The 19,391-nt window shown below is 29.2% G+C and overlaps 7 protein-coding genes and 2 non-coding genes across 9 annotated transcripts; 5 read left to right on the top strand and 4 right to left on the bottom strand.

The window, feature by feature from the left end:
• Positions 1 to 3,378: 3,378 nt before the first annotated feature.
• Positions 3,379 to 3,460, bottom strand: PWA37_003394. The gene has a single exon. It is a non-coding gene; the product is annotated as a tRNA-Ser (tRNA).
• A 1,022-nt stretch (positions 3,461 to 4,482) lies between these two features.
• Positions 4,483 to 4,565, top strand: PWA37_003393. The gene has a single exon. It is a non-coding gene; the product is annotated as a tRNA-Leu (tRNA).
• A 1,705-nt stretch (positions 4,566 to 6,270) lies between these two features.
• On the top strand, positions 6,271 to 8,835 carry AIM3 (Aim3p; the record flags this gene model as incomplete). Its single annotated transcript, XM_064859922.1, has 1 exon — positions 6,271 to 8,835. The coding sequence occupies one exon, from the start codon at positions 6,271 to 6,273 to the stop codon at positions 8,833 to 8,835; it is 2,565 nt and encodes an 854-aa protein (XP_064713295.1).
• A 428-nt stretch (positions 8,836 to 9,263) lies between these two features.
• Positions 9,264 to 9,707, bottom strand: CMD1 (calmodulin; the record flags this gene model as incomplete). The annotated part of the gene is made up of 1 exon (XM_064859921.1): positions 9,264 to 9,707. The coding sequence occupies one exon, from the start codon at positions 9,705 to 9,707 to the stop codon at positions 9,264 to 9,266; it is 444 nt and encodes a 147-aa protein (XP_064713294.1).
• Positions 9,708 to 10,311: 604 nt separating this feature from the next.
• On the top strand, positions 10,312 to 11,703 carry ALG1 (chitobiosyldiphosphodolichol beta-1,4 mannosyltransferase; the record flags this gene model as incomplete). The annotated part of the gene is made up of 1 exon (XM_064859920.1): positions 10,312 to 11,703. The coding sequence occupies one exon, from the start codon at positions 10,312 to 10,314 to the stop codon at positions 11,701 to 11,703; it is 1,392 nt and encodes a 463-aa protein (XP_064713293.1).
• A 219-nt stretch (positions 11,704 to 11,922) lies between these two features.
• Positions 11,923 to 12,804, bottom strand: SPE3 (spermidine synthase; the record flags this gene model as incomplete). The annotated part of the gene is made up of 1 exon (XM_064859919.1): positions 11,923 to 12,804. The coding sequence occupies one exon, from the start codon at positions 12,802 to 12,804 to the stop codon at positions 11,923 to 11,925; it is 882 nt and encodes a 293-aa protein (XP_064713292.1).
• A 1,090-nt stretch (positions 12,805 to 13,894) lies between these two features.
• Positions 13,895 to 14,626, top strand: IML3 (Iml3p; the record flags this gene model as incomplete). Its single annotated transcript, XM_064859918.1, has 1 exon — positions 13,895 to 14,626. One exon carries the CDS (start codon positions 13,895 to 13,897, stop codon positions 14,624 to 14,626), a length of 732 nt encoding a protein of 243 aa, XP_064713291.1.
• A 374-nt stretch (positions 14,627 to 15,000) lies between these two features.
• On the bottom strand, positions 15,001 to 15,627 carry SND3 (Snd3p; the record flags this gene model as incomplete). Its single annotated transcript, XM_064859917.1, has 1 exon — positions 15,001 to 15,627. One exon carries the CDS (start codon positions 15,625 to 15,627, stop codon positions 15,001 to 15,003), a length of 627 nt encoding a protein of 208 aa, XP_064713290.1.
• A 2,470-nt stretch (positions 15,628 to 18,097) lies between these two features.
• On the top strand, positions 18,098 to 19,207 carry VID24 (glucose-induced degradation complex subunit VID24; the record flags this gene model as incomplete). The annotated part of the gene is made up of 1 exon (XM_064859916.1): positions 18,098 to 19,207. The coding sequence occupies one exon, from the start codon at positions 18,098 to 18,100 to the stop codon at positions 19,205 to 19,207; it is 1,110 nt and encodes a 369-aa protein (XP_064713289.1).
• Positions 19,208 to 19,391: the final 184 nt, after the last annotated feature.

Genomic DNA, 19,391 nt, shown 5'->3' with positions numbered 1-19,391 from the left:
ATTATAATAAAGTTCTTCGGTTTTTTTATTTATATATATAATATATAACGATAATGTATATAAGATGATAAGGGGAGAAACATGATATGAAAAAAAATGTTGACTTTATATATTTTCATATCTGGCCTATCTTGTATACGTACAGCACCAAATTATTGATGAGGTTTGTTTACATCTACTAATAAGCAAACAATACATTTTCTACTTTTTGCTTATCAATTAGTGTTTACTAAAATCTAGTTGGTCTATTATTTTTTCTAGCATGTTCGATTTCAGCATAATTATTGGTCTAAAAAATGCAATTTTTAGTATTTAAATGAGTATCTATAGAATGCTAGCTATAAATAAATTCAAAGAATATCGTGTTGTAATAATTTTATGAAATTAGCTTTTTATATTTTTTTATTATACTCAGGTATTACTCCTAGCCATTTTAATTTAGGTGAAAGAAGTAATGTTTTGCATAGTAAATTTAAAAAATAATATTTCTTATTTATTTTACAAACACTCTTTATATGTACTCTATAACCAATATTATGAATCACATTAATAGACATATGAATTTATTCGACAATCTATTCCTGATATCACAGAGGAATTATTCAGGAAGAATACATGTCAATTAAAATCTTAATATTTCCTTTAGCAAGAAGGATCAAAATTATTTGTTTCTCTATTTTACATTGTTATGTAGTTATATTTGACACAATATTAATTGTTGACTTTGTTTTACATCAATTTTTGAATAAAAAAAATAGTTTATATTTTAATGCCTAATAAATTTATATAATTTTTTAGTCCTATAATCAAAACAATCATTTTGACCAAAAACATATTGGTTGACTAGTGATAATCCTGTTAACGTAAGGTTTCAGTAGCAAATATTCTATTAGTATTTATTTTAGATTAATATAATAAGAGAATAGAACTTACAATAGGATATTAGTAGTATTTTGAATTGTTATTGCATTGCTTATTTTATTTTGTTTTACATACTTAATATATATATATATAACTAATATACATTGTAGTGTATTTTATTTCAATTCTTCTTTTATATGTTGTTATAAATTTTTTTCAGTCATTTGGTACAAAGAATTTAGATTATCATATAGATCTCTAATTTCATTTCAATAAATTTACTATTTTATACTGTTTATACTGTTCATATTGTTAGTTTGAAATAGTTAATTTTATAAAATTTTTTGAAAGAGATCGTATCAATAGTATTTTTGCATAATGAATGTATAAAAATATTTAAAATTCTGGTAGAATTTCATTTTAAAATTAAGGTTTTTCAAAAATATCGAACAAATATTATTATAAATAAGCATTTGGATTGCTATTTATAATATATTATAAGTTTTATCATCCTCGAAATGCGTTAAAAAACTATCTAAGAGTTATACAATTCAAAAGCCAATGATTAACATACTGTAAGGAGTTCTAACTGGAAATTCTAAAGTACGTAGTCTGCGGGTAACTTCTAATGTCGAGACAAAGAACTTGGAACTACCGAAACTCTGGGTCCAAGGTTGTGAGTGTATTCGAACGAACGAACGATCGTCGGATGAACATTGGTGGTAAATTACTAAGAAACTTACTTAAGAGATCTTTGATTATTGAGAGGAAGTGCAAGAGGTAATTATCAGCATTAATACACCTATTCTATCTAATAGGTTAATCAAAAAAAAAAACAAGACAAATATCCAAGACTAATCTATTTGATAGTTAGAATCAACCAATTATATAATTTATAAGTGTTTATATATATATAATTAATATTGTTGAAATAAAATGTTCCATAATGAAATAGATAGAACAATAAGATTTTAGCAGACACTAAACGATAAATTGTTGAGTAATAATTGTTGAGAGATCACCAAAGGTTGTTGAGTTTGTTTATTAAATATCTTACTGTTCGTAGAGGAAAATGGCTAAATGTTAACATATATAAAGCCAAGGACTTCATCATACATTATTTTTATCTTATTTGCAATCTTTGTATATTACTATTTCTATGTTGTATATAGAGAAAAAAAAAGTGAAGAACTTTATTATAATTTTGTATACTAAATCTGTTTAATATAATATTGAGAATGTTTACTATATATCCAATGAATAAAGACGCTCATTCTCATTAAATATCCATATTTTAGTATATCATTTGAGATAACCCCTCACACATACATTCTCCATATATAAGTAATTTAACAAAATATATAATGGAATTATGGGGAAACTTGGAAATTCATAAAAGTAGAATAATTTTTTCCTAAATGAGATTTTGAACTCTAAAAATTGTATACTGTGACGGTTCTTATTGAGCATTAGTCCTACTTTATATTTTTATCTTTCAAATGTGTATACCTTATGACTAGTTCACCGATTATGTTTTTCAGGTTTTCGTATAAATTTTTTTAATACAAACATTGTCAACTTAATATATACTAATATATGTGTGTACTTATTTAAAGAAGGAATGTAAACATTTTTGATTATATTAGGGATTATTTTACTATATTTATTATTGTTGTTACCATTACAAAAATCTTATTATTCTATAAAATATGTTTCTGTTTTTCTTTGTTTTTTTTAACCAACAATAATATTATATATAAAAATAAACAAGTTATAATATTATATTTTCCATAAATAAAATAATTTTAATTCCATTTTAGTAAAAATTCTTTAGTAACTAATTTTAATGATACACATAAAAGTAAAATTGAATAAAATAATCTCAACATCTTAATACATTGAGTGTACATGTCATTCCAGTAATTATAAAATTATTAATAAAATTTATAAAAGCGTTCATCAGGGAGCCTTAAGATACTAAGGGGTTTTATCTACATACTTTTTACTCAAAGTAGAGTAATATTTTTTATAATAAAAATGTTAAAAATATTAGATGAAAATATATAAATAATTTAGAAAATAATTAGAAATGAACTACTAAACAATGTTATTTATAATACTTTTAAAACCTAAAAAGGAAATACTGATTAAATAAAAAGGGATAATAAATTGATCTTTTAAAAGTTGAAATCATATAATAAGACAAGGAACAAAAACTAATAAGTCAATTTTTACAATATTTCACCTCCACACACAGATACGTTTTCAAATTTTATGTAAAAGAGATCAGACATTTTTGAATACAATAAATACCTTAAGAATTTTATCACTGTAGCAGGACTTCCAGGCTCAAAAAATATCTTTTTATAAATAAAATATGAGAAAATAAAAAGAAAATCTTAGTTTTGTCTTTGCATATAAACTGTACTATATATATAAGCAATAGTCCGAGTAGACAAATCTAATTTTTGGAAAATCGTGTATAATGATATTAAGTTAAACTATAACACAAAAAATCGACACCAGCAGGATTTGAACCAGCGCGGGCAGAGCCCAACAGATTTCAAGTCTGTCGCCTTAACCACTCGGCCATAGTGCCTAAAAGTAACCATTGTTGTTGTATTATGAGGTGGTGAAATTCTTTGTGTATTCCAGGGAAGCGCAAATAATATTAATAGTCATTCAAGTAATCAATTATAGGCGATAATATAATTACTAAAATGGTCTTATATATTGAGCGGCTTATATCGAGCTAATTTATTTATCCAAAGTTACTTAACTTGTTACTTGCTTGTTGTTCTCTTTTTGTTCATATATAATATATAAATTATTTACAAGAAACGGTTATGGAAGATGATCTTTTATCTCCAGAAAACGTTGTCCTTTTATATGTTTTCTGGAGCTCGATCGATTATTCAGATTAGTACGTTAATGACTTGACTGATTCACCCTAAAATTTATTACATTAATTTAGGTGCACTAGTGGATTAGAACTGACCAAACAATTGTTGTGGAATAGAATAGTTATAACCATCAAGATTACATAAGATCCTGAATGAATCTAGAACTATTTATTGTCTTAATAAGCCATACACGTGCTACAGCATTAGAAGCTGCATAATAAAGAGATTGGATTACATAAGATTTTGGCAAATCTAGAATTTACCTATTGTTTTAATAAGTCCCACGTGTATTACTAATCACCATGATTAGAGAATTGGGGTGCAGTTCTAATCCACTAGTGCACCTAAATTAATGTAATAAATTTTAGGGTGAATCAGTCAAGTCATTAACGTACTAATCTGAATAATCGATCGAGCTCCAGAAAACATATAAAAGGACAACGTTTTCTGGAGATAAAAGATCATCTTCCATAACCGTTTCTTGTAAATAATTTATATATTATATATGAACAAAAAGAGAACAACAAGCAAGTAACAAGTTAAGTAACTTTGGATAAATAAATTAGCTCGATATAAGCCGCTCAATATATAAGACCATTTTAGTAATTATATTATCGCCTATAATTGATTACTTGAATGACTATTAATATTATTTGCGCTTCCCTGGAATACACAAAGAATTTCACCATACCATACTACAACAAATTGTGGACTTCAAGGAGGGTTGGCCGAGTGGTCTAAGGCGGCAGACTTAAGATCTGTTGGACGGTGTCCGCGCGAGTTCGAACCTCGCACCCTTCATTTTTTGTTCTGGGTGTTGTAATAACCCTGAGGTTATGTGTTTCTGATAACGGTAATTCTTGTTGAAATCTCAATAATATTTCACTTGGATAGATATAAGATATAGACTCTTTCTATATCTCTAGATGTAATATTCCTATATGTCTATATATCTATATTCCTAATCTCAGATAGCCTAATAGTTATACACTTATATACTATATATCTAAACCTAGGTAATACCTTTTTTGTTCCTTGTACCTTATTCTCGTTCGTTATTGTTCGTTATTGTCTGTTCTTGGTTGCTCTCTTGTACTTTATGTTGGTTACTCCTGTTTTTATGTATGTTTGTAAAATTTTTCAAAAAGGAAAGTTTAGAAAAATATCGTCAACTCTCATTTTTCTAAACAAAGCCCTAAACAGTTATATCAGGAATGTTACAAAGGAAAACTTTAAAGTTGAATAGCACACTGTGACAATACCCATCAAAAACAATAAAAAACAATATCTCGATGATGATCAACGTAGTTTTATTTTCCTTTAAATATTCTTTTGGTTTCCCTTCTTAGATGTACAATTTCTATCCTTAGAAATGTAAACTAGCTAAAGTAAACTATAAAAGCGTGCCAAACCACTTAAATTAATAAGTTAGAAAAAGTATATTACCAATAAAAACATCTAAAGCTAATAATCTTACTGAAGTTGACAAGGTACCGTATTCTCCAAGTTATGTCTACCTTTTCCACTATCCATTTCTAACACTATCTTAAAAAACCAATAAATAAGCATTTAATGTTAGATGATCTGACGTATCATCCTATGGAAAACACACTTAGATAATCTAAGAAATACGAACCCTTATTGACAAGCTAATAACTAATGTTCACTTCTCTGAAAAAGAAACCATCAAAATAATTACTACTAATAGTCATCTAGCATCTAATGTTGACCAATTGGATTATGAATATTCAAGTTATGTTTAGTGTCATGAGTGAATTATACCTCATTTTGGGTAACTAAGAAAAGAACTTAATAGATGTTTTTTTGATCTGTCATATATAAAAATAACCTTCCTGTTAATATTTCTATCAGTTTTGATAATAACTTGAAACCCTACATCTAAAGGAAAGCCTTTTAAAATATACACGCGTTTAATATTCTGGTTTCCTTGTTAGATCTAATATAGAAAGATAAAGATCTTTATTGTTTTAATACTAATTTCTCTCATTTAACCTAACTAAAATTAGTGACTAAAATAATTATTTTTTGGAAATTCTTGGACGTTTTTTAGATATAACACATATACTTACATACAAAGAAATTTCAAAAAATATTCTTGATCCTTGTATTCTCATGTTATAAAAATACTTCCATATTCTACATTTAACAAAACCGAACAGACAGTTATATCATCTTATATTGGAAGATTCCTATCTGTTTTTTATATTGCTTACTTTGATTTTTATGTTTTCTTTGGGTTATTATCAAATTCCATTTTTCTATTTCTCTTACCCCTTTTTTTCAAAATTTTCATTTTTCTATAGTTCGAAAGAAGTTGATATTACAAAATAGAGTCTTAAATGTTTGATAGCAATTATATAATTGTTCTAATTAATAGTTCTTGACAACAATTGTTTCGTAGTTCATTTTTCTAAATTAAGTATGATTTTTCAAAAACATAAAACCATTGGACGATTATTAACTTTATTGATTTATCATTTAAGTAATGAGTGATTTTTGGAACAAAAATAAAGGCTCCATTAAATCAGGATTATTAACTGCTGGAAAATATGGTTATCAGGGAACTAAATATGTTGCCAAGACTGGTTATCACCTGGGTAAAAACCAATATAATGCTCATAAAGGGAAAGGTCAGAACAACAACAATAACACTGATTCTGATACAGAGAGAAATGACGCAGTATCTATTGACAGACTAAGTGATCCGAAAAGTTTTCCTGCTCCTCCATTGAGACAAGGTCAAAAACAATATGCTGGTAATGGAAAAATAGTCAGTGCAAACGAAGCACCCATATTAAATATTCCACCTGGAACCCAAGCGGTCAATCAGCAAACAATAGCTGCTAACAATCAATATCAGAACCAGCCACAACAAAATTATGTTAATTACCAATACAATACTACAGATACTTTGCAAGTAAATGGTTACCAACAACAGCAGAACTTATCGCAACCTCTTTCTCACAATATTACTCCTCAGAAACCTAATGATCAATATATTGCACAATATAATGAAGTTCCAATATCCTCACAAAATTATGTCTCGACAGCAAATTTTCAAAATGGCACACAAAATCAACAATTAGGAAATACTCCATTACAAACTCAATATATGCAAGCGACTCAACAATTCAAACCCCAACCTTTACTAAATGAAATACAAAGGCCTTTACCTGTTCCTCCCCCAAGACCTCCAATACCAGTTAGACAACAAACTAATAACTTCGAGAGGTCAGAATCTATTAATTCTACACCATCTAGTATAGGCCCTCACTTTGAGGTCACACCATTTAATAGAGAAGAATATGAAGAGAAGAAAAAGCAGCCAGCCATTATCTTACCAGAAGTAGACCTAAGTAAATTTGCTCCACCACCAATGCATAAAGACAGAAGTAATGCTGACTCATCAACAGGAAATTCTCCAAGTATTACAGTAAAACATTCTCAAAGAGATACTCCTTTCAATCAATCATCAAATAATATAATTTCTTCCTCTCCAGAAATAGGTCAGATTGCGACAACAACTAATGCTGAATTTTCTCAAACTTCTACAGTTGATATGTCTGAAACTTTAACATCACCAAACAATTCTGTAGAAAATATAGAACAAAATAAGAAAGAAGAAGAAAAGGTAAATAACACTGTTTCAGGTACTTATCATGAACCTATAGTTAATTTTTCTCCACCTCCTCAGCCCCATAGACGTATTGACAATGAAGGAAGTAGATCAGTAAATAGTAGTTATTCTCCACAAGTATATTCCCCTGCTCCTATTGGTAACCATCAATCAATAAGTCAACCACCGCCATTGTTACCTAAGAGAAATATAAACAATAAAAAGTCAGAAGACAATTCAAATCAATCTATGGAACAAAATATAGAGGAAAACAATTTAGGAAATGATGATATGCAAACTAATAATCCTATTACTGGGGTCTATACAGCAAGAAATGTTAAGTTTCAGCCACCTCCAAAACCGTTTAGAAGAGATTCTAATGTGGGAGAAAGTAGGACATTGACTAGAAAATCATCTTCAAGCTATGCTGAGTCTTTTCCTGCACCAACATTACCAGAAAAACATAAACAAAGTACTTCAATATCAAACGATAAAAAATCTGTTATCAATACAGGAGCAAGCTACATAGAGGAGCCCTCAACCAAATCAATAACTCACCCAATTTCAGAGTTTGAACCACCACCAAAACCTTTTAGATCAAATACCTCAAAGAATAATGTACAGGATAAATTAGATGAAATACATGAACATGAACAAAGTGCGAGTCATTATAACAATCTTTCCAAGCCACAGTCTCGTTCAATACTTTCATTTAATCATAATGATACAATAAATCTAAGTAATAAACCGAAAGAAGAAACAATACCGGTTCAGAATATATCTTCACATTCTAATTCTCCTAGTAACCCATCTAATACTTTTATTCAAGAGTTAAATTCAACAATAACCAACATGTCAATTCATGATACTAAAAAACATAAAAGTACACCACCACCTCCAGTTAAGCCTAAACCTCAGGCATTGAATAAAATTTTGTTTGAAAAGGCTCATTCGGCTTCTATATTAAAAAATTATTCTGAAGCAAGCAAAAAGCAACCTCCAGCCGTTAAACCCAAACCAAAAAATCTTGACAATATATTGAACAGCAATGATGCCACTGATGAAACATCCATAAACAGTTTGAAGACTAATACATCCAATTCTATAGTAGATCATCCACATATAGAGAGGGCTGCGAAAGAATCAATTCAAACCCCTTCCCCACTAATTAGAGAACAACCACCAATTCCTCCAAGTAGAAGAGTACAGCCACTAATCCCACAAAATACATGGAAACAACCTCCAATTCCCAAATACCATAATGACACATTTGTTCCTACAAATCGAAGAGCCAGAATGCCTTTACCAAATGAGATTGATAATGGTTCAAGAGAAAGTATAGGTTCTCAAAGTAATGATGATGACATAAATCCATTTGCAATTTATAAAAAAGAAGCTGTACCAGCTTCGCATGATAGAATTCATACTAATTGAACAGATATTGTTTTGCAATATTTTTGAACTTCTACATGGACAAATATACATTTTTTCTTTTATTTTATATATCCTGAAATTGTGTATGAAGATTATATAAATATATACCTTTTAATCAATTGATGAATAGTTTTCTTTTAAGACTGTATCACATTAATACATCTTGTTCTTGTTGCCCAGCATTGAAAATCACATCATCATCGATTAATTCTGATATTTCGAAAGATACTAATTTTTAGGGTCAAAACAAAAAGCATGTAAGATTATCAACGATAGAGTATCTATTAACATATTTGCTTTCAAGTGCATATATAAAACTATATATTAGGTGCATATATTCCATATTTAATAACATATTTAATGATAGATATTTAAATGTTTATTCTCTTCATAACCAACGATACGTGTATTTAAGGATATCAATAGTATTATTTAGATAATAAAGCTGCAAATTGTTGAATGTCAATCTCTCCTGAACCGTCACTGACTTCTTTTAACATGTCATCAACCTCAGCATCAGTTAATTTTTCACCAATTGATGTTAATACGTGTTTTAATTCGGCAGCTGAAATTAAACCATCCCCATTTTTATCAAAAACTTTGAAGGCTTCGAGTAATTCTTGTTCGGAATCAGTTGATTTTAACTGACGGGACATAAGGGCTAAAAATTCACTAAACTCAATTTTATGGTTACCATCTACATCAATTTCGTTCATTAAGTCAGCTACTTCAGCTTCACTTGGTGAAAGCCCTAAAGATCTCATTACAGTAGCTAATTCACTAGAGGAAATATAACCATTATTATCCTTGTCAAAAAGAGCAAAGGCTTCCTTAAACTCGGCAATTTGTTCTTCAGTTAAGTTGGAGGACATTATATTCTTATTTATTTTTTTCTTACTTAACCTTGTTTTTAGACGATATTCACACTATATTGGGTTTTGTTTAATCTTGCTAACTTTCGAGTGGATTCCAATAAAGGATGTTCCTTAAAGCTATAATTGCACTGTAAAGTGAATAGAAAACCTTTTTTACAACTATTTGTGGTGAAAGACTAGTGACAAGTTACCAATAGAAAATGTAGCTAACTATCAAAAAACACCTCCAACCAAGCACTATAGTCTATCATGATTAGTTTTCCGTTCTTCTGTCAAGATATCTTTATTAGTTTAGATTTGGTTTTATTAGAGTAAAAAACTAAAAAAATATCGAAATCTGATCATTTACAACGGGTTGTCAGAATAAAAAAAAAGTTTCCCAATAAGACTCGAATAGTAAAGCCTGGAATGGAATAAAAAGGGAAATAATACCAGATGAGGGTTCCTCAGACAACAATCGGTTTAAATAATTAATGAAGCTTGTTATTGGTTTATTATTGACATTAGAAGCCATCCACAAATCAATAGAAAGAATATACTAATATTGGCGATTTATTAACGTGATTTAATAGTACTATAGTAAAAAAAAAAGGAAGTTTCAATGTGGGACATCGAACTACCTAAATGGCTAATAAGCCTTATTATTATGTATTTAAGTATCCCATTAGTGGTTTATTACATAATTCCATATATTTTGGTTGGGTCTGGATCAATGAAAAAAAGAATTATCATATATGTATTAGGAGATTTAGGTCATTCACCCCGTATATGTTACCATGCAAGAAGTTTTAGCAGTAAGGGATTTCAAGTTGAATTATGTGGTTATGTAGATAGTACCTTACCTGAATTCATATTAAAAGATAATAATATTACTATTCATACTTTACAAGGAATTAAATCATCAAAGAATGGAATAATTGAAATGATACAGAAAGTATTCTACCAATTTTTTGGAATTATTAAACATCTCTGGGAACTAAGAGGTAGTAATTATATTCTGATTCAAAATCCACCAAGTATCCCCATTTTACCTATTGTGGCACTATACAGGATTCTTACAGGAACAAAGTTAATTATCGATTGGCACAATTTAGCTTATTCTATTTTAAGATTGAAATATAATGGGAATACCTCTCATCCTTTAGTAATTATTTCTATTTTTGTTGAGTTAGTTTTTTCCCATATGGCTGATTATAATTTGACCGTAACTAATACCATGAAAGATTTTCTTATTAATAAGTTTTGGCTCAATTCGAATAGATGTTATGTTTTATATGATAGACCAGCTTCTCAATTCAAACCTTTTAACAGTACTAATGAAGACACTGATAAGAGTAATACTGAGTCCATCATAGAAAAAAGGACTGCAGCTATTCTTTCAGAACCATTTTTTAAAAATATTATCCCAAAAGGGTTTGACTTATCATGTGGTGATAAGATTATTGTTACCTCTACATCATTTACACCAGATGAAGATATAAGTATTCTATTAGGTGCATTAAAGATATATGAAAATTCGTTTGAAAAATTTGACAAGACATTGCCAAGAATATTATGTCTAATTACAGGAAAGGGTCCATTGAAACCCAAAATTGTGAAAGAAGTGAACGCTTTCAAAAGTTGGAATCGTGTCCATATCGAATTTCTATGGTTGAGTCCAGAAGACTACCCCAAATTGCTAAGCCTATGTGATTACGGTATTTCATTGCATAATTCAAGCTCAGGACTTGATCTACCTATGAAGATTTTGGATATGTTCGGATCTGGTATTCCAGTTATCGCATTTAATTATCCTACTTTAGATGAATTAGTTAAACACAACATCAATGGTCTAAAATTTGCTGATAGAAGAGAGTTACATGGATCCATAATATTTGCAGTGAAAGATAAAGGTATTGCTGAAAGTTTGAAAAAAGGAGCTATAAAGGAATCACGATATAGATGGCAGTCAAGTTGGGAGAATTGTATGAAAGATGCAAAGATTATCTATTAATAAGCATAACAACATACAATAGAATAGTGAAAAATTGACAGTGCGAGGAACTTTACAAGTATTATATATATATACGTATGTGTATATATATAATAAATATATGTATGAACATATATTAGAATATGAATGTATTTAATGTAAAAAAGAAAGAAAAAGACAGATAAACGGTAAAATTACCACTAGAGTCACCTTAGAAAAGGAAGTATGCTAACAGCACATTTATTTTAATTCTTTAGCAACCCAAGTTGGAAGAACAAAAGAAGCCTCATGAATGGCTTTGCTGTAATATTTGTATTGTTTTTCTTCTTCTTCTGGTGGAATAGAACGTAATGGTTTCTTGACATTAGCATTCTTGTCCTTACAACAAACCATGAAACCAATCATACCACTTGGATAAGTTGGAATAGAAGTCCAAGCATATTCAACGACTGGGAACACTTCACGACAACTTTGTTTGACTTTCTTAATAATAGGTAAATGGCACCAAAAACTTTCACCTTGAGTAGTAATTACACCCCTTTCAGTCAAAGCATCATTTAATAATTCGAAATATGGTTTTTGGAATAAACTTTCAGCTGGACCTTCCGGATCTGAAGAATCGGTGATAATCACATCAAAAGTGTTTTGATAATCCCTTAAGAACTGGAAACCATCACCAACATGAACCTTGACCTTTGGATGGTTGTAAGAAGCGGCCATGTTTGGCAAGTATTGTTTAGAAAGTCTAATGACAGCTTCATCAATGTCACAAAGAATAGCTTCTTCAACAGATTCATGCTTAACAATTTCTCTAAGAACACCTCCATCACCACCACCAATGACTAAAACCTTCTTTGGATTTGGATGAGAGTTTAAAGCTAAATGAGCAATCATTTCTTGGTATGAGAATTCGTCACGTTCAGTAACTTGAATGGCATTGTCTAAGACCAAGACATTACCGTAATCAGTAGATTTGAAGATAAGAACATCTTGATATTTAGATTTCTCATGGTGAAGGACCTTTTCAACCTTTAAGGTCATGGCTTGACCTGGCCACATGGTATCAGAGATTTCTCTGAACCATCCGTCGACAATAGTTGGGTGAGTAATTTCTTCAGACATTTTTTTCTTTGGGGGGAGGAAAGGATATTAAACCTGATGCTTGTTTCTTATACTTTGTTCTAAATTCAACATATCAAAAAAAACAAACATTATAAGGCAGGCAAAATGAAACTCTCATCTTTGCATTGTATCCAAGTAACCTTTTTATATATTTGTCTTTCCCAAGAAGGACAGATGGCTCGATATCTATTAGCAAGATGTGAAGAAAAAAAATTATTTTTTTTTTTTTATTTCTGCAAAGGCATCACAGGTCAAATTTTTCACCGAAAAAGAAAAAGAAACGATTGAAAGCAAGACCAAACAAAGAGATGAATGGAATCCCAAGGAGACTACAACAATTAAGCTGAAAATGCCAACAAACAAATAGCCAAACAATTAAACAAGCCTACCGATAGACGATTCAGAGTATATTCTAGTCATTGTAAGGCGTGTGTCTGACGCGTCTCAAGAATGTGCTTGCAGGCTGATTCAATCTACGTATAGGTCTATAATGCTCTTTTGATAAGTCATCAAACAGTTAATGATTTTTTAAAAAAAAAGGCACTGTTATCAAATAGTTTTAGGTTATTCTCGAAATACCTACAAGCATAATGACGAAAATTTTCTTAGATATGGTAGGTTAGATTTACCTGAAAAGTTCTTCTAATTATTGTTGTTATAATATTTCTATTCGACTCAGTCTCATATATATGTTTGTATGTGTGTGTGTGTATGCTTATATTTACATTATTCCATGGATGATCCTAGCTTTGGTTAACTTGATAAATATAATTTTTTAAAATGTAATATATTGTTTAGTCTTTGAGTATCCACAATATGTGTAGGGAATCTTAACATATGTAATGTTGCACATACTCAATATCAATTATACCTTTGTCTATTCGGTCTGTGAATATATAATGTTTAAATCATTATTGTGAACTCATAAAGAAAAATGAAAAAAAAAAAAATTACAGAAAGATTTAAAAAAAAGGCGATAGAAGGACATATGATGTTTCTTACAACATCACATTTTGTTCTCTATTTTTCTTTTTTAACATACTGTGCATCGTCTAATATTAGGTAATATATATTAGTCAACAATAGCCAGATGCCCTCTGAATGTAACTTCTATGGGTTAAATCGATTTATTATTTTGAATTCTGACAATATCTACGAATTGGAAGAATTGTTGCAAATAAATTTGGTGTTTGAAGAAAACAACGCAATAAAAAGAAATGGGAGCTATAGTTGTTATATAAAAAATGATCAATTCGAATTGCATTTTTATGGTAACATACATGATCAGAGGATGATTGTGTCCAGTTGTAACAGTGATCTTAGTTTAAATCAACAATTGTGGAATCAATTTTCTCAATGGTTGAAAGACGAAACAGGTGTAATATTATGGCCAGTAACATTTGATAATAGTGACATGTTTCATATATTGGATAATCTGATACCAGGTAAAAGTGCTTCGCAATTTTATTCAGTAAAAATAATGTTTGAATCTCAAAAGAAGGATTCATTATTAGATAGATATTCAATTGAGATTTCAAGCAGCAGTTGTTTGAATTTGTGGAATAAATTCCAAGAAAATCAGAACCATAACAGATTTAACGATGATTATATAAACAAATGCAGATTATTTTGCAAGTTGATTGTGGAATATATCGAAAATATCAGTGGTTTCTACATTATGAAATTACCCATAAAACAAATTTTATTAAGAAATTTTATGACAATAACAAATCGTATTATTATATTAGTTAATGAAGATGATAGTTTGGATATTATGAATGAGATATTGCCATTCATCTATTTACACAAAGTTTTAAGTTAATATTTTGTATGCTTTTTTTTTATTTACTTATTGCTAATCGGTGAAATAAATATATCATAATATTAACTCTTTTTCATATCTAACAAAGGTCTTCCTTTTTTTTATATTCTTCCAAGCTATATAGAACAGTCCATTAAGACTGTTTGTAACGTGGGTTAATAGATTTTAAATGTAATTATTATATTGTATCAAAAATATATAAATGAAAAAAAGAAAAAAAATAGAGCAGGCACAATTAGATACATACACTGCAATATAATACGTACATAGATATATATATTTGGATGCATCCATCTGATTTTACAATAAAAATAATTTATAAGAGACGTGGAAAAACAACCTGAATAAGGATTTGGCATATATACACCTTCATTTTATTCAGAAGTAGTGGTGGTAGTGGAAGTTTTTTCATCTTTTAGTTCGACAATCTTTGGTTCACTAGAAGAAGAAAGAGATGAGGAGGAGGAAGAGGAAGCTTCAACAGCAGTGTTCTCTTCTGGCTTCTTCATGAAAGCATCAAGAATACTTGGTGATTTAAATGGTCTTTGTAAGTCACCTTCAGCTTTGGCACCCCATAAATTGATTCTTGTAACATTGTGTTCCAATGCACCTTTAATTGGGTTCAAACATTGCATAAATAATGGGTTAGTGTACTTCATATATAAATGCATAAAAGCCATCATGGCCACACCAGTCCAAATACCCTTGATAGCTTGATCTACTTGTTCCAAATCGTACTCTTTAACAGTCATATATTTAACTTTTTCAGATTCTTCTGGCTTCATTGGGTTCTTTGGAGTAACAACTTTGACTTTAGTCAAATCATTCTTAGCTACAATTTTTTGTTTCACTATTTGGTAAACAATGTAGGCAGAGACAACCGAAATTAGATATGCTGTTCTAACGTACATAATAATAGTTTCATCTTCTAAATCAATACGACGAGATAATTGCATCATGACAAGCATGAAAACAATGTTTGTAACTGCAGGGCTCACCATTTTTTCTTTTTTCTTTTCCTTTTTTTAAGTTAACTTTATTATAGTATCCTGTGAGATGGGGATGAATATAAGTAGATAATACTGTGTTTTATTTGATGAGTTGTCTCACTTATTCTCAAAAAAATAACTGCAAACTTCCTCGACCGTAATCTTTTATTGATCAGCAAGAAGAAAGAAATAATGAACAACACGGGCTAGGATTAAGGAAACAAATTGTTCAATAACGGATGGGAAAGGAATGGTGGCAAAAAGACAAGAAACAAGTAAAAATAATGAGTATTAAAATATGAATTACTCCAAAGCTTTTTTCTGTGTTAAATACATTTTTTCAACTACTTTTGGATTGTGAAAAGTGCTTTACCGAAAAAAAAAATAATGTATATGCATAGAGAGATAATCAACAAAGAGAATATCAAGGAAGACAAAAGAAGAAAAAGAAAATTCAACACATTTAAGTTTTGCTTATTTCACAAACCAAAAGGAAAAAGAAACGAAAAAAAAAAAATAAATCGGCTTGTACAATCTTTATATATGGAAATTCTCGTAGTGGGAATTTAAAAATGGGGCTCTTTTTGATATTTAAAATTAGGGTTATATTTTTGATTAGTTTTAAAATCTTAGGCGTGAAAGAAAAAGCATTGGGGTTAGGGAATATTTTACTACTATTCAATAGAAATTATATCATGGAAACGCTTCCCCAAAAGAAATAAATAAATAAATAATAACTCAATTAATGAACAAATGCCTCTAAAAGAAAAGAAACTACTTTCTAGTATGTTTAAAGCAGCTTTTTCTAATGCGACTGTGGCAAGATTTTATTTTATTGTTAAAAACAAAAACACTATAAGGTGTATATTCTATCAATAAGCTGTAATCTCTTATAAAAAGTATTCAGTTAAAAATTCAGTGTAGAAATTAAAAGTCTTAAACAATGCTATTTCTTTCAACGTTTCTAATTCAAAGAGGACAAAGTATAGTAAAATATGCTGGCATACCAGGCCTTTCAACTTAATTATCTATGTTTATTAGATATAACTGTCATGTAGTATACGAAAAAGACCTCGTCCACACCCTCACAGACCTTGAAACAAAGATGATTCCTATAAAAAAAATCTAGTTTACGACTTTTCTCTATGCCACCTCCTAATCTTTGCTTTTTCCAGATAAATTAAAAGAATTTATTATTAAATACACATGACTATAATTTTACTGAACTTATGGAATGGGTTAATAGGACTGATATGTATTATGAATTAGATTCACTAGAGAAAAGTGATCAAAAAAGTTTTGGTGGAGAAATACATAGAATCAACTCAATGGAAAAGAGAGTGCACAAACACTTCAATGAGTTTCCTCAGACTGTTGGCAAATAATTAACTATTCAATTTGAGTTTAATCTATTTCATATCACAAAGTTACCTGCAAGTGTTTCATTATATAGCTTATTTTATTAATTGCTAAACTTTACTCAATAAAAAGCGATTCTGGTATCATAATATAAGCAAAGCAAGGGTGCCACACAAAAATAGCATTTAGATGTAATATTCAATTTGCTCCTCATATAGGGTTGTCAAGAGAATATTATTGCAGTAAATATCTCAGACAAATATCTTATCTACAATTGTTTTCCTGTCCTTTTAAAGAATAATCAGTGATAAGATCTTGAACCAATAAATTGCCTTTAAAGAGTGCCTATGAAGTTTCTTTTTTTTCTTTTGCATTTTGATTGTTTTGTTTCTTTTTTTACCTGAACCCTAACTTACCAATGTTTGGAATTGGATACTTGTACAGTTCACGTTCATAACAACCCCTGGTTATTTAGGAAAAAGAGTTTCTATAATTAGTGATAAAGGAAAGTTTTCCTCTATAGTATTCCATTTTTTTATAAACCTTTATTCTTTATTTATTTATGGGGATTTCAAAAGGATAATTTTCCAATCAGCCCTTATTTTTTAATTTCTTTTCTTCTTTTCTTCTTTTTTAAAAAAAATGCATTTTATTTTTCTCGTGATTTCTTTTTTTTTTTTTTATTTTTATTTTGTTAATCTCAAATTATTTTATTCATATCCCTAAACAATACAGTTTTAAAGTCTTTCTTAATAGTAAAACTCAAGAATACTATTTAAAATTTGCAATGATTTTCTCGTCGACTCTGTCTTCAAGCATTTGTTATTTATATTTAAAGATTCAATAATCCAGTGTATAGCCGGTATTTATGTCCTATTTAGCTGCTTAGTTTCCCCCACATTTTCAATATGATTTTATATTGAGCATACTGTTTTGATCTTTTGCAACACTAACGATACATATACTCAATACAAACAAAGTTTTTCTTTTGTGTGTTCTTTTCAACATAAACAATAAACCCTATTATTCCATTTGATCTCTTTGAACGTATCATTTTGCTTCTTTATGCGTTAATATTATTATTAGAAGAAAAAAATTACAAAATTATATTATATCTGCATTAATGATTGACCAAAAAACATCAATAAGACACAAAACTACTAAAGTAAATGATCATGAAGATCATAAAGATGTTCATCTTCTAAAAAGACAAAAAAGAGAACACTTAATATCTACTCCTTCATCTGATGATCTTTTGACATTACAATCCAATAAACATAATCAAACAAAAAATGAAAACCAATATTTTTGTAATGGAATATCGAACAGTGATAACGAAAGAAAGTTATACCTAGCACAAATACTTAAAGAATATGAATGCCAAAGTAAGCTCTCTTCAATGTCACTTGGAATACTTTCAAAATATAATTCAACTGATTCCCTATCTACACTTGTTTCCACAGATGATAAATTGGGTACTCTTCCTACTTATAAAAAATATATATTTAACGATACCTCTTCATATTCACATACTATTCTTTTTAATGATACTACCAATATTGATATTCTTTCAATTGACCCTCCTATTAAATATTCAAAACAGACAAATTTTTTGAAACCTTCAATGACATTTACTGGATATCAAATATCAGGATATAAGAGATATCAAGTTACAGTGACTTTAAAAACAGTTAATTTTCCTGTCCAACACAACTATAAAACCAATATATCTTCGCCACATATGACAGGGTTTCTATCAATAAAAGGGTTGACAAATTACCAAGATGAAATTTCTACATTTTTTGAATCATTTGCTGTCACTGATAATAATTTCGGGTTCTTCTCATCTTCATGGGATTATCATCTTGATTTAACCTCTTTTGATTTCAACGATTTTGAACATTGGTTGAATTTTCCAGCATTTAAGGAAATGTTTGATATTGATCAATTTAATAATAAATCAATCGACATTAATATGATATCGAACCATGTTAAAGATTACCTAAACCAAAGATATATTTTCATGAGATGGAAAGAGAAATTTTTAATTGAGAATCCTGACATGGATACTATCGAAGGTGCATCATTTGATGGCTATTATTATATTGTACACGATCAATTTACGGGGAACATTCAAGGTTTCTACTATCACAAAGATGCCGAAAGATTTCAACAACTGGAATTGGTACCTTACGCAAAAATACCAGGTAGTTCATCTCATGAATTTGTTTAGACATAAAGTATGTAAATTCATTTACGCACATATAAATATAGAATTATATATATAGAATTATAGAAATATATGTTACAGTGCCAGTATAAAAGTTTACAATTGATATATTGGGAGCAACCTAAATTCATTGTCAGTCAAGGATATATCTTTCTTCAAACTCAAGCCAGCGTTCAAATATAGCCAT

This window comes from Arxiozyma heterogenica (assembly GCF_036370985.1).
Source record: "Arxiozyma heterogenica strain weizmannii chromosome Unknown scaffold_27, whole genome shotgun sequence".
NCBI lineage: Eukaryota > Fungi > Ascomycota > Saccharomycetes > Saccharomycetales > Saccharomycetaceae > Arxiozyma > Arxiozyma heterogenica.
The sequence above is the reverse complement of the archived record's forward strand: the minus strand, read 5'-3'. Positions and strand labels throughout refer to the sequence as shown.